The sequence below is a fragment of the Drosophila innubila genome, assembly GCF_004354385.1.
Source record: "Drosophila innubila isolate TH190305 chromosome 2L unlocalized genomic scaffold, UK_Dinn_1.0 4_B_2L, whole genome shotgun sequence".
In the NCBI taxonomy this organism is placed as follows: Eukaryota; Metazoa; Arthropoda; class Insecta; order Diptera; family Drosophilidae; genus Drosophila; species Drosophila innubila.
Window position 1 is genome coordinate 351134 of NW_022995372.1, and position 14030 is coordinate 365163.

A 14030-nucleotide genomic window follows, 5' to 3' on the forward strand; every position below is an offset into this window, starting at 1 on the left:
TCAAACTGTCGGCTCAAAACTTTCGAAAAATAAGTTGGCCAGGTGATATAGTTGTTGGTGTTGTAGTTGTTACAAGCGTTGCGATAATTGTGGCTCGATAATACGCTATTATCATTATCAGCAAATAAGCGCTGTAAATACTGTGAGCGATTGAAGCGGCCAATTGAAGAATTGAGTTACTCATACGACCCGTAGTACTCAATGGCCCACGTGCAAATCAAATCAAATCAAATAACGAGCAAATATATTCATATTTATGTTCATATTCGGGTTATTCGCAGATGAAGAGTGCAACAATAAACAACAATAACAATAGCAATAACAAATGCGACAATGACACTATTACTATTAATATCCCTCCCCTTCCCGCTCTTTCTTTCCAGTTGTCCTCCCTCTCTTGTGGCTCGGTATCATGATTAGATTTGTAAGCAAGTGAATTATCTGAATGTGCAACGTTTGTTCGCTTTGCGAGGGCTGACACTGAAGTTCAGCCGACACTCAGACTTAGCGTTCGGCATAGCCCTTCACATACAGCTCGGGCTCATTGGCTGAGGAGAATCTTTTGTTGCGTCCAATACTGAGGAGCATGCTCGTACCTATAGCTAGTATTAAAAGCAGTATAAAAGCCGAGAAAATTCCCTGGGTGAGTCCGGGTGTTAGAAACTGTTCGCAAAGCCAACATTCCTTTGGTACATAGTCCGGATCCAATGCTGAATAGTATTCTGCATGGAAAAAAAATAGTTAGTTTAGTTATAATCATTTGTTTTTCAATGCTAGTGAAATGAAATTTCACTATGACTACTTCTTTATGAGTGCCAATGAAATGGCAACTTCATTAAATAAATAGTGTGTATATTATGTGTATAGATGTACTCACTGTTAAAGACCACATCCATGTGGAACATGTACAAGCTGAGACGTGCTCCAAGTTCCGAATATGTAGTAAAGCATCGACAGCATAAACTGAACTTTTGGCTATAGAATAGCAAGTCTCTGGGAATAAATGTCACATTGCCGATGAAGACAATGCGAGAGATGCGCCAGTTGCCCATTGTGGGCAGTACCTCTATATAGAGGGGACCCATCGAGGTGCTAATTGTCAGCACGAATCCATTGCGTATATTAGTATCGTCCACGAAATTCAGTCGCAAAGGGGCCTCGTCGACTATGATGACTTCGGAGCGTTTATAGTTGACGATTAAGCCTCTTTTTACCTCCTCGGCCAAAACAATCTTCCCAATTGAAATGAGGCCCGTTGTGTGGCGTAATACGGTTGGAAGAGCAGCAGGATTATTGGGAGCCTCTCTAGCCAATTGCCGTCGACTGCCTTTGAGGTAGAAGCGATCATGACGGCGTTTCATGGCCCAAATCTCCTCCGAGTGAGCAGTGTAGATTTGCAAGAGCGGACATAATGCCAAACTGTTGGAAACAGCTTTCATTAGCTGGTCTGCAAAGATAGAATTTAATTGTTATTGTTAGACTTGATTCCTTTTACAATATTCGACTTCAATACATTACTTTTTAAATAGGAAATGAAACAAAGTAAAATTAGACGAAAAAAAAAACAACTTGCATACCATTCATATTTATGCAATTCAATTTTATTCAAAACATTTTTGAACGATAGTTTTGGTTTGTAGACTCACTCACCATGATCCTGTAAATCGCGATCGGTGAAATTGTAGGCGTGTATTTTATTCCTTTGACAGGGGAGTTGCAGCAATGTTTCTCTCTCCTCCCAGATCACAGATCCCTCCGACATCCTTTGCAATGCCAGTAACGGTCGATGCACCTGGCTGTAGAAATTAAATGGCTTCACCTGACGCAAAAATTCAAAGCAATTTGGTTCCAGGCAACTAAAATCCTTAGCAGTTAACTAAAAAGAAGAATCCTTAATGGTAGGCAATGTTGGGCAACTTGCAACTGCCACTTACCTCGCTCGCAAAATAGACAATAATCATATGCTCCTCTTGCAACGGCCGCAACATATCGAAGAGCATTTTGGTGTTTACAAATTCAAAAATACTCGGAGGTTTGGGTCTGCGTGTTGCATGTAACAATAACAATAGCGAATTAATGGGGCAAGACTTACAAATCAACGCCCCAAATGAAAGCGGGAGGTGTAATGGGCAGCTCTGCTCCAACCAGAGTTGTCATAATTACAAAAAACTTGATTATATCCATGCTGAAAAACCCAAGAGAAAAGTTACTTGCTTGAATTTTAAATAGACACATTTCTAGATAATAACAAGGCTTGCTTTATGAAAATATTTGTATTGAAACCAATACTGGAAAACAACAAAATTTTTGTAAAGGTTCGGTTCAATGGTTCGAGCCATAGAGCAAGATTTGGGTTCGGTTCACAAACCGGCTTATATACCTCCTAAGCCCAAGGTTTGGGCTCGAACCTTGGTTAAATTTTATGGAAAAAAAAATTTTTTTTGGATATAATATTACTTGATTTTAAAACCGAAGTAAATTAAAAAAAGAAATTATAATTTAAAAGGTTCGGTTCATAATCCGGTTCGGATTGCTCAAAAGCCCGAATCGAACCGTCAAACTGATATAAATTTTTAATGATTTAATGAAATTTGACATCGTCGGTCGAAAACCGATGATCACCAATGAAAATCGAACACGTCCCATTTCACCGGTTTTTCGGTGTCGGTCAAATGCCTAATAAGTTAAAGCATTTTTTGTATGAAATTATTCAAAGTGTGACCAGACTCTGTGAAAACGAAAACCGTTGGGATTTTTGTTTGATATCCAATGTGATTTGTGTGAATGGCACAATTTTGTGTCGGTGAAAAAGTGTCGGTTAAAAAGTGCCCGTCTGAACTGGGCATTAATATATTATTTAGATTTTATTGGATATTTTTTTTTCAAATATACACAATTTATACCATAAAAATGGTATTTTGACAATTTATTATGAATAAGATGTTAAATTTTTTTTTTTATCGGGCCTGTTCCAGTTTTTACTTTTGGCAAGAATTTTCGGAAGTAAAAGTCTTTAACCTGTTCAATGTTAATTTTAATTTGATAATATTTTGCGTATTGAATTCCACTTGAGTTGGTGAATTTAAGTTTGATAATGTGATAAAATATATTTTTTAAGTACTTAGCATAAATGCAATGTCAGAAAATACATTTGAATAAGTCCTATAAAAGTGGAAGTGAAAACTGGAACAGGCCTGTATATTCTATTTTCCATAAAGAGTTTAATTTGCTTGTTAAACGAACCCTTGAAAAAGTAAATGCATGGCAGTAAGCATTTTGTCATGCTTTTAATTGAAACCCAAGCCTTGTGTTGCTGTTAGCAACAAATCGAGTGGTTAAGCAACATGCTGCTGTGCTTGCGGCTGTCAACATTAGAGATGACAGTCGCATGAGCTGCTCTGCAGATTAGCTGCTTGGGTACATGCTGCTGGGCTTGGTCACATGTTGCCGTGCGTAAGTGAGCAATAAGTTTGAATTCAGGCAGCAATAAAAAAGGAATGAAATGAAATAAAAATAGCGATAAGATAAATACGAATGCTTATCAAAAGGCAAGGTGCGCTCACCTAGCGGTATTCTCTCACCTGTGCTCAGTCCACAAACGACAATCGCTTCGAATAGTCGCGCGAATATGTAACTTAATAAATTATAACGATTAAAAAATAAATTAAACTATTCACAGAGTGGAAATTACGAATGAAACATCGAATTTCGAATAAGCAATTAGAAAATGGCGCAGAATACGCGAAATTCGGACTTGTCACAGATAGCGGTTAATGCCAACAACATTCCGGACGGTTTGTGTTAACTTGGCCCACAGTTGAAAGCCGTCTAATCTTAAATTTCCTGTGTTTCTCCCCGCAGACAGCGTCGATTGTGGCATCATCGGACTGGGCTGGTGTCGTGGCCCCGCCTGCCAAAAATACGCCCGTCTCCGGACCCTGATTATAGTCCTCCTCAGTTCCGGTTTACTTCAGGGAGCTTGCGAATTGTACTTCCGGATATCGGCCAAACAGGCCGCCTTCCAGTACGGCTACAATCCTCTCCTAGTGGGTGAGTAAGCCACAACTTATCGCAAAAATAAATGAACAACAAATGTAGAAAAACAACAAATAACTTCTATATTGGTAGGTGTTTGCCTCAATGGCCGAATGGGGCTGAGGTCTTTTCAGATAGAGAACTTTATCAGTTTTGCGATATGGTTTATGATTTTAAGTGTGTGTGTGTGTGTGTGTGTGACTGAGTGTGTCACCAGATGTTTAAGTGTGTGTGCATTCGTAGTAGTTTATAGAATTTTAAAATGTGTAATCATAACAACAATTGGCCAAGTTGTAGCACATATTCATCAAAGTTGTCTAAAACGTTTAGAATTACGATTACTCAGAATTGTCATAGGTATAGTATATATATGTATATCTCTGCCTGATGATTAGTAATAATGGTTAAAAAAAAACTCCATTAGCTACATTAGTTTTGTTAAGTTACAAGTAACAAGAAAAGGAAAAAAAAAACTAATTGAATTCAATTAAATTAACAACTACATATAGGTAAAACATAATTTGATTTCATTTTTGTTTATTTCAACAACTTTATTTGTTTTTCAAATTTCATATTTATAAAATTTAAAGCATTTTTTTACAATTATTACAACGTATTGATTTTTTAAACTATTCCCCTGGCGAATATGGAATTTTAAGTAAAGTTTGTAAATAATTAAGTTCTTTGTTTGTCAGGTTTTTTTTTAAATTCAAATCGCTGTTTTGATTGTTCAGATTGTCTATTTAAACTCGTTGTCTTTTTTTCAATAATTTAATTCGCTTTTTGGGTTTTAAGGTAATTTAATTTAATAGAAAATTATAAGAAAACGTGGCAATTAAAAGGTTTCCTTTAATCTATGTCTATAGTGGCTACATATTTCCAATCTCATTTATCCTTTATGCATAGATGACATACGAATAATTGTGTTTTGTATTCAATTTGTAGATTGGCTCTTGGTCAGCAGCGGACTCTTCCAGGCTGTGTTCGCCTTGGGTTTTGCCTACTGGGCCGATGTCTATCACCCGATCAAGTGGCTCGTGGGCACCTTAATGCTTCAGTCGGTGGCCTGTGTCATCGCCGTAATCCCCTCCATAATGAACTTGTGAGTAGGAGCTGCCTTTCTCTGTCTCAGTTGAATAATGGGTATCTGTTTGTTGTCAGTGCCGATGGTGCCAAGTCCGAGGATGCCTTGGTGGATGCCAACTTGTGTGCCACATCGCTGGCACAGTTCCAAAAGCTGACGCTGACGGAGGCACAGAGCAGCACCTTGACACTGGCCATGTTGTTTGTGCTCCAGCTGGCACTGGGCATGGGATCCTTGGCCTACTACACCCTGGGAGTCAGCTACATTGATGACAACTCCTTGTCGCAGGACAGTCCGGCTGTGATCGGCGTCATCCTGGCGGCACGGGCAATTGGACAGCAGGTGGGCTCGTTTCTGGTGCTGGGCGTGGGATTGACCAATGTGGGCTGGTGGCTCGGCTGGATTATATTGGCGCCGTTGATCTTTGTAGGCGCTGTGCTCCTGGGACTCTTCCCCAAGCGTCTGCCCAAGACGGTCATACACCAGGCTGCTCAGCGGATTATGGAGCAGACGAATCTGCGCGGATTTGGCAGCCAGTTCTCCACCTACCTGGATGACACGGACTTCTGGCCATCTCTGAAGCGACTGTTCTCGAATCGACTGCTCATGCTGAATCTGCTGAGCATTATGTTCCTGCAAAGCGGTGTCCTCAACTTCGATCTGCAGGAGGAGAACTATCTGCAGAGTCGCTTCTTTCTGCCGTACAATGAGCAGGACGGTCTCACCCAGGAGTGGCGATCCGCCTTTGTGGCCTACTTCCTGAAGCCTCCAGTCATGGCTGTGGGCATGCTCGTCGCCGGTCTGGTCATATCCAAGGCACAGCTCTCGGCCCGCACCATAGCGGGGATCAACATAAGTCTGGGCCTCAAACTGGTCCTTATCTTTGTCGGCTACGTCTTCATACAGTGCGATGTGGGCGCCATTGCCGGAGTTGTGGGTGGCAAGTTGACCCAGCCCTACTGCGCCAGTCAATGCCTCTGCACTCCGACCGCCTTCATGCCCGTCTGCCCGGAGAACAGCTCCGTCACCTACTTCTCGCCCTGCTACGCCGGCTGCACCCGCAAAGCCTCCATCAACAGCTTCGAGCTGTACGAGGGATGCAGCTGCCTGGGAGATCAGACAGCCAACAATGCGGGCACTTCCCGAGCCACTCCTGGTGCCTGCAGTGCCGAGAGTTGCCAGAACAAGATCATCATCTTCCAGGTGCTCAGCATCTCCGCCGCCTTCCTGCTCGGCATCAGCGTCATCGGCAAGACCCTCATCACCCTCCGTTCCGTCCTGCCCCAGGACAAGACTCTCGCCCTCGCCTTCGAGCTGATGATCGTCGGACTTTTCGCCTATGTTCCCGCACATCTCAGCTACGATCTGGTCACACGTAAGTCCTCCTTAGTCACTTTGATAAAGCATCAACTATAAACTCCTCCTTTGTCAACTTATGAATGGGAAAACCTAAATTCGTTCTATTTGTGGACATCTATGGAAACGTATTACGAAAAATGGCCTAGACTAATTGTAGTTTGCCCTCCATAGTGACATTATTAAAACGAATTTTACTTTCAACGATATTTAGCATTAATGCAAAAGAACAATTTGCTGTATTATTCAATCGCTATCCAATTTGTACAAGGCAAAGTGCTTTACACGCTCTGAGAGGAGAGAGCTGCACACATCCACACACACTTGTGACCAATCAGAGCAGCGCTTGTTCTCGGCAGCACTCTTAGCTTCCACAAGATCCACAGACGCTTGATAGCACGCATGCATGCAAGCTCTTTCCAATAAAAGCTTTGTGCACTCCGCGAGAATCAAATCTTTCACAGCTGCTCTCCTGAGCTTAATGCTCGTACACACCAGAGAACGGCTTTGTGCTTTTGTTTTGCCATACGGCTCAAACGATCAAACTTGCATGCGCACATGTGTTCACCGTTGATTTAAAAGCACTCAAATGTGCCAACTTTTTTTGCTCTCTGAGCTAATTCATGCTTTGTTCATTTGTCTTAACAATGATTGTGCTAAATAAAAAGCTCAATAGGCACAATCAACTCGTATGAGTTTGTGCATATCCGAAGTCAGCAGCGCTGCCTCTGCCTCTGTCTCTGCCTCTGCCCTGCTGCTGACTGTGAAGAAGGAAGAAGGTGAAACAGAAACAAAATGAAATCAGTGCAGCGAGATTTGTTTTTAATTTGATGGGTAAAGCATGTTTAATTTATAAAAATTCTCTTGTTTTTCGCAAATTGCCAAAATAATCCCAAACTTGTTCTCTATTGTAAATGAAATGTAATTTTTTTTTAAAGATAACAACTTTTATATAAGTGTTTTGAATTCAAATCTAGGATTTCAGTTATAAACAGGGATTGTCCTTAGGTTTTCCTTCATGTTAACATAGTTGATATGATATAGTTTAATTCTATATAAATTTCTATGGTTGTTTTCACATGTTTACTAATAATGATTATGTATTCCATAACTAATAATGATAATGTGTTCTATTCTGGACAGGCACGACCTGCGTCTACTGGGCGCCAAACTACGAGCGATGTCTGCTGCGGGAGACGCCCAAGCACGGCAACATCCTAGACATTCTGACCGCCAGTCTAATACTGGTTGCCGTCTTCTTTGACGTGCTGGTCTTCATCTATGCCAAGGGTCTCAATCTCTACAACTGCAAGGTCACCGACAATGACTACACACCCTCGCTGTATGCCCCCGTGCCACACGAGGATTCAGTGTCTGCCCCTGCCTCGACACTGCCACGAGGAGGCAGTCCGGTTACGGCAACCACGGCAACTTCGGGTTCGCCGATGCATCGTCGGGATGCACCACAGGCGCTTGAGCTGCGACCCGAGACGACCGTGTTCCGGCATCCCAGCTCATTCACCGACTCCTCGGGAGCCCAGAGTATTGTGGAGCCGAATGGCAGCGGAGTCACCTATGCCCAGGTCGTCTTTCCGCCCGACAAGCGTAAGCGCGACGACGGCAGCACAAGTCCGAAGCGCCTGGCGGTACCTGCAAATGTCCCACTGCATCATCTGTCCGAGTCGGATGTGCGTGCTCAGCTGGGCACCCTTAAGTCCTTTAATCCTGCCAAGCCCTTGACGGAGGAGCTACCCAACACCACCCAGCAGGAGGAGGGTCACGATGTGGCAGGAAATTTCAGTGTGGTTTCTCCACTTCCTGTCACAAGTCAACAGGAAGATCTACATCTTAGACCCCAAAGTCCTGAAACAGATTTTTAAGGATAAGCACAAATGTATTTTACTTTCCTTTTTAATATGTAGACATTAGTTCGTATACTTCAGCGTTTTGTATTCTTAACAATTACATTTGATTATTTATAGCATTAATACTGTATCCATACATTTCATGTCATTACAAGTGCTGGACAAAGAGATATCCTGTAATTGGATATCCTTATATGAGTTAGCACTAAAATACAGAATAGTTATAATCATACAAACATAAACTAAACGAAAAACAGTAAATAAACACAAACTTACAAATAAATACAAATATGTTGTTCCTTATTTCGTCTTTTTGGTGTTACGATTGGCTGCCTTTATTCGATTCTGTTTGCCTGATATATTGGCCATTTTCTTCAAAAAATGTCTCTTCAAAAGCTGAATTCGATCAGGTAAAAATATCAGCAGCAAGTAAAAATTCGATTTAAGCGAATTTTCTTTATTCAGAAATCAGCCAAATTTTGATTGTCATATTTAAATTGAGTAAAAATATATCCATGATTTACGCTTGAGTGGAATATTTATGAGTTACTCTCGAGTGAAACAGTCACTTGAGAGATCGCAAGAATTCTTCGTATTCGAGTTGATCTGAAATCCCGCATTTAATCCCAATGAAAAGTGATTTGGTTTGTTTTGTATTTTTGTTTGGTGTTTATTATAGTTATATTGTTTCCTTTAGTTTAATATATATGTTTTGCATTTGATTTATTTGTTTTAATCTTTTGTTGATCTCTTACAAACTAATTAATAAATTAATAGTTAGACTTAAAAAATATACTTAACGCGTCTAAATCAATCATGGGGAGCAAAAATCAAACATGTAAAGCAAACACAAATGACAAATGTCCTTAAATAAAAAAAAGAAAACAAAAGAATACTTTAAAACAATTACTTTAGTTGGATGGCTGCGACAGGGTTGCCACCTGACGATCTTACGATCGTGTGCCCCGTAGATTGTCAAGTTTTGTGCGTTTCATGTAGAGTATCTTAAAAGTTTAATTATTTAATAACTATCATCTCTTATATATTTTCTGATTATTTCAGCCGACCTTAGACAAATTGAGTCTCCGCAGGTGGCGAGTTGAGTTGTTGCAAATTGCAAGTGTTGCACATACAAAGCTTGTGGCATCTACGGGGCGCACTTCAAATCGGGGCAGGTGATCAACACACTTTCTCTGTTATCTAATTATTTGCTTTCAGTTCAGCTAATTAATGCTCTTCTGTTGTTGTAATTATTTTTGTTTTTGTTTTTGTAGTTGTTGTAGTTGTGGCTATGCGGCAGAGAGTGAGAGTAACAGAAATCTTACAACAGATTTTCTTTTTAAAATCTACAAAAATTCGAACTTAATATTAATTTTTAACTAAATATTTGCAATAACAATAAAAAATAGGACGACTTTTGCTTAATAATATACAATTCATATTAGGCTTATTATTCAGCCAGTATCTTTTATCTTCAATCTTCCATCTCTTCTTCTTGCATGTTTTATATGTAGGTATGGGGGGGGGGGGGTTGATTTAGGGGAGGGTTGGTGCATACTTTTAAAGTTTCACACGCATTTTCAATTGCTGTTTTTTTTCAATAAGTTTTCAATTGTCACACATACTTTTATATATTTACAATAATTGTATTCTTTTTGTTTGTTTCAATTAAATTAATTATATTGTTTGTTTTGCCTGTATGTGTGTTGGTGTGTGTGTGAAAAAGTATCTCATAATATTCTACAACATTTTCTAAGCGTGATTTTTTTTGTGTAAATTTATTTCTCATTTTTGTTTTGATTTCTTTAATTAATTTGAAAAATGCACAATTTTAATTTTTGATTAATTTATCAATTTTCTTGGCTTTCTTTTTTTACTATATAAGAATTGTTAATTAAATAATTAAATTATATAAAAATAGCAGCATGCTGTTTACATATTTATGTATTCATAATCAGTGTCTGTGTTTTTATAATATTTTTTTTAACAATTAGATTTATTTGAATAAAAATTGTTGAAATCTGTTGATCTGACTCTCAAGTGTTTTTTTATTTTTTCTTAGCGCTTGCTTCGATATTTTCTTGCTTTGCTTTTTGCTTTTTACAATTTACAATGCACAATGCAAATTATCACATATTTTTCTACATTTCTTTTTCAATCCACCTGCCAAATATTTAATCATCATTTAATCATTTAGCTTTGTTGTTACATTTTTCTTGATGGCTCAAATTCTACTTCTATTGTTTTAAGTATGTGTTTGAGGCCAATTTTGTTGTTGTGTATTTTTTTTATTACATATAATTTAATTTACCCAACTTTCTGCGAGCGTTAATAACATGAAACAAATTTTAATTCACAAATAAACAAAAAATAAAGAGCGTTTAAAATTACATTTAAAATAACAGAAATTGTTGTATGTTAACGGAAATGTGAATGTTAAATTGCCCAGCAGCGCGCGCTGCTGAAGAGCGCTCGTTAACAGACTGTTAACACACGCAGTCTATCCAGCTATGTCTATGTATATTGTATGTATGTACGTGTGTCTGTGTGGGTATATATGTGTATGTATGTATGTGTGAAGTAATGTGTTAAACAAATATCACAATCGAGAAATTAACAAAATGGCGTCTGCAGCAGTTGCTAACGTAACAGCAACCGTAACAACAGCAGCAACTTTAACAGCGCGCAGCTTTAACAGCAGCATGTTCTCTGCTTCTTCTTTCTCCTCCTCCTCCTCCTGTTACTCTTTTGTAATACTTTGTTGTTTTTGATGTTGTTAAAGTTGCCGTTGCCATTGCTGTTATAGAGGGTGCGGGGGGGAGGGGGCTGCTATCGCTTTTCGCTCTGTCTCAAATTTCTTGCCACAACAAATTTGGACAAAGTTTAAGTTGACATTCTCATTATTTCGACATTCCAGTTGCTCTGGATATTTTTTAAAAATTACGAGTAAAACAAACTAACAGACAGCTTAGGACATTGGTCCATTTGTGCTAACAGCCGCTGTTGCTGCGACGCCGACGCCGCTGCTGCCGTTGGCAGCTGCCTGTTCAACAACTGTGACTGCTGTAACAGCTGCGTCGCTGCCGCTGTTGCTGCTGCCATTCTCAGCAGCACTGCCATTAGCAATAATTGTCGCTGGCGCTGCTGTTGACGCTGGACTTGTAGCCGCTGCTGTCGACGCCGACGCTGCTGCCGCCGATGCTGTTTGCGGCGGCGCTTGAATTGCTGGCGTTGCGGGCGGCGCTGCCACCGCCGCTGGCTGCTGACTTCCAGCGATTTGCAGCTGCATTTGCAGCTGTTGCAGCGTCTCTGGCGACATGTTCGACTTGAGTATGTTATTCTCCAGCTCCAGATTGGAGATCTTATCCATTAGCTCGGAGATGCGCTCTTTTAGCACCTCAACCTCCTCACGCACCGCAATCATGAGATGCGATTTGACCAGATCCTGCAAATATAAATAATGCAAAAATATAAAATTAGTAACATTGCTTTTGTTATTTGTAATTAAACAAGAAAAAAAAACATGAGTGTTTTGATCGAGCATGTTGCATAACAGTGCACTGTTGCCTGTTGTCTGCTCTTTGCATAAGTCTGTGAGTTAAAAGTGTCGAACGATAGATCAAACATGTTGTATAACAGCGCACTGTTATCCCTGTGATCTCTGCGTAAGTCATGTTAGTTAACAGTGGCAACAGTGCGCTGCCCATAAATACGATGTCTATCGATATGAATTGAACAATGGCGCTAAATTTAAACTGTAGAACATTTTAACTGTAGAAATCGATGGCAACGCACTTAATTACTATGTGTTTTTGTATGATGACGACTCATTCATAAATCATTTTCGATGTTTGTTCAGCAAGTGGCGTGTTTCATGGGGGTGGGGGGATAATTTGTTGGCCCAATGTCAATGCCAATGTTATTGCCACTTTTATTGCCACTGCCAATGGCAACAACACGCCACGCGTGCCTCCGTGTGGCATGAAACGTTGGAAGTGCCGTTAAGAGACGGCTAAATACCAAGTCGAAACAGTTAAATAAAAAACAATGATAGATTTTGCTTAAACTGTCGCCCTCACTCTGGCTCTCTCTTTTACTTGCATTGGCAGCGCTTACGTTGCATGTGGCACGTGCAACACAAAAAACAGAGACAGGTGAGTTTTGTCGCTTCTTCTCTTTATACGTAAATGAAATAAAAAGATGACAGCATTTTCCTCTTTTTCTCATTTACTTTCTATAAATACACGCATTTTACTTTTAACCAATTTTCACATCAAATTTAATGATTTGTCCTGATTTTCACTCGGAAATTGCCACAAAGAGTTGCACATTTAAAGTGTGGGAATCCCATAACAAGAAAAAGAGTTAAAAATTGCTTAGACAATTTTATTTGTTGCCACGTTGGCAAATCGCGCGCGTTTCATGCGCGTTTCGTGTGCGATTTTCTTAGTCATCAAATGTCGTAAAAAAACAAAATAAAATGTAGAATTATAGGCATGACAAAATGAGGCATGGTCGCCTCGTCTCGCTTGCTCTTCTTGGCCGGGCCAATTGCCAAATGGTCAAATTGTCAAATCAACAAAACGCGCCACTAAATACAAATTTCTATAAATATTTGCACGTTTTTCATTATGCGATTTTTCGGGGATTTTGAAACATGCATAAATCTGTCAATGAAGCCCAAAAAAAAAAACAAAGACTGTATTCCATATATGTATATTTAATATAGATAGTATTTATTATGTTTTTAATATAATACATATATCAATTAGTGCTTTGCAAACTGCGCATAAAAAAAGAAACTGGAAAAAGGTGATTAATATTAATCAATTTATTGAGTATAAAACTGGTTCAAACTGACTTGACATTTAATATTTATAGCCCAAATATATATAAATTTTATTATTTATGCCATTTTTTTTTGGGGATATACAAATAATTAATGTGCCAACAGACAGGTGTGAACATCATTAACATTACTTATTTATTCTAAAATCAATTAAATATGTAATAGAAAATGTTAGAAAAAAATGTTAAAATATTTGGGGGATGAGTTGAGTTGAATTGTGTTGAGTTGAGTTTCAAGTTGAGTTCGTGGTTCAGAGGTAGACACTAAAAACTCATCTTGTTTTTTCTTTTTCTATTTTTTTTTTGCTGCACTTTGCTCGCACACACACACACACGCATACAAATATGGCGACTTAAAGGCGTCTTTACTTGTTCCATGTGCTCTTTGTTGTCTTTACTTTTGTTTTTTCTTTCTTTCTGTCATTTGTTTTTTTTCATGCCGTTTATTTTTTTTTTTGCTTGTACAAAGGAATTTTTGACATGAAAAAAAAGCTTAAGCCAAGAAAAAGCCAAAAATCACAGAGATTGACAGTTTTGAGATGCGTTTGACAGGCTAAAAGGTTTTTTTTTCCGTTATATTTATATATTTAATATATGCACAAAAATCAATAGAACTGCAGGTGAAATATTCCCTACTCCCCTCTCTCACTGACTCTCCCTCTTTCGTGCTCTTTTGTATACATACAGTTGTGGACAAAATTATAGCACCAGTTCTTTGTCTTACAGATGAAAAAAACATATAGTTTAAAATGCGATATTAACAAAAATTTATATTTAAGAAAGTAATAATAATTTAACTTGGAATGGTTATACATTTTATTGTATTTAGTTTTTGTAAACGT

The 14030-nt window shown here is 38.9% G+C and overlaps 3 protein-coding genes across 5 annotated transcripts in view; 1 reads left to right on the forward strand and 2 right to left on the reverse strand.

The window, feature by feature from the left end:
• Positions 1-243: 243 nt before the first annotated feature.
• LOC117780366 (V-type proton ATPase subunit S1-like) lies at positions 244-2175 on the reverse strand. Its single transcript, XM_034616879.1, has 5 exons — positions 2093-2175; positions 1935-2040; positions 1651-1876; positions 878-1447; positions 244-722 (listed from the first exon to the last, which is right to left on the reverse strand). The coding sequence occupies exons 1-5, from the start codon at positions 2155-2157 to the stop codon at positions 505-507; spliced, it is 1185 nt and encodes a 394-aa protein (XP_034472770.1). The 5' UTR covers positions 2158-2175; the 3' UTR covers positions 244-504.
• A 1396-nt stretch (positions 2176-3571) lies between these two features.
• On the forward strand, positions 3572-8629 carry LOC117780359 (solute carrier organic anion transporter family member 1A1-like). The gene is made up of 5 exons (XM_034616864.1): positions 3572-3794; positions 3862-4050; positions 4981-5137; positions 5197-6494; positions 7619-8629. The coding sequence occupies exons 1-5, from the start codon at positions 3728-3730 to the stop codon at positions 8353-8355; spliced, it is 2448 nt and encodes an 815-aa protein (XP_034472755.1). The 5' UTR covers positions 3572-3727; the 3' UTR covers positions 8356-8629.
• A 2566-nt stretch (positions 8630-11195) lies between these two features.
• Positions 11196-14030, reverse strand: part of LOC117780358 (protein bunched, class 2/F/G isoform) — a 119868-nt gene continuing 117033 nt past the window's right edge. For all 3 annotated transcript variants that reach the window (XM_034616855.1, XM_034616859.1, XM_034616860.1), the window contains one exon: positions 11196-11785. In XM_034616855.1, coding sequence (XP_034472746.1) covers positions 11309-11785 — 477 coding nt within the window. In that variant the 3' untranslated portion in view covers positions 11196-11308. The remainder of the gene's footprint in view (positions 11786-14030) is intronic.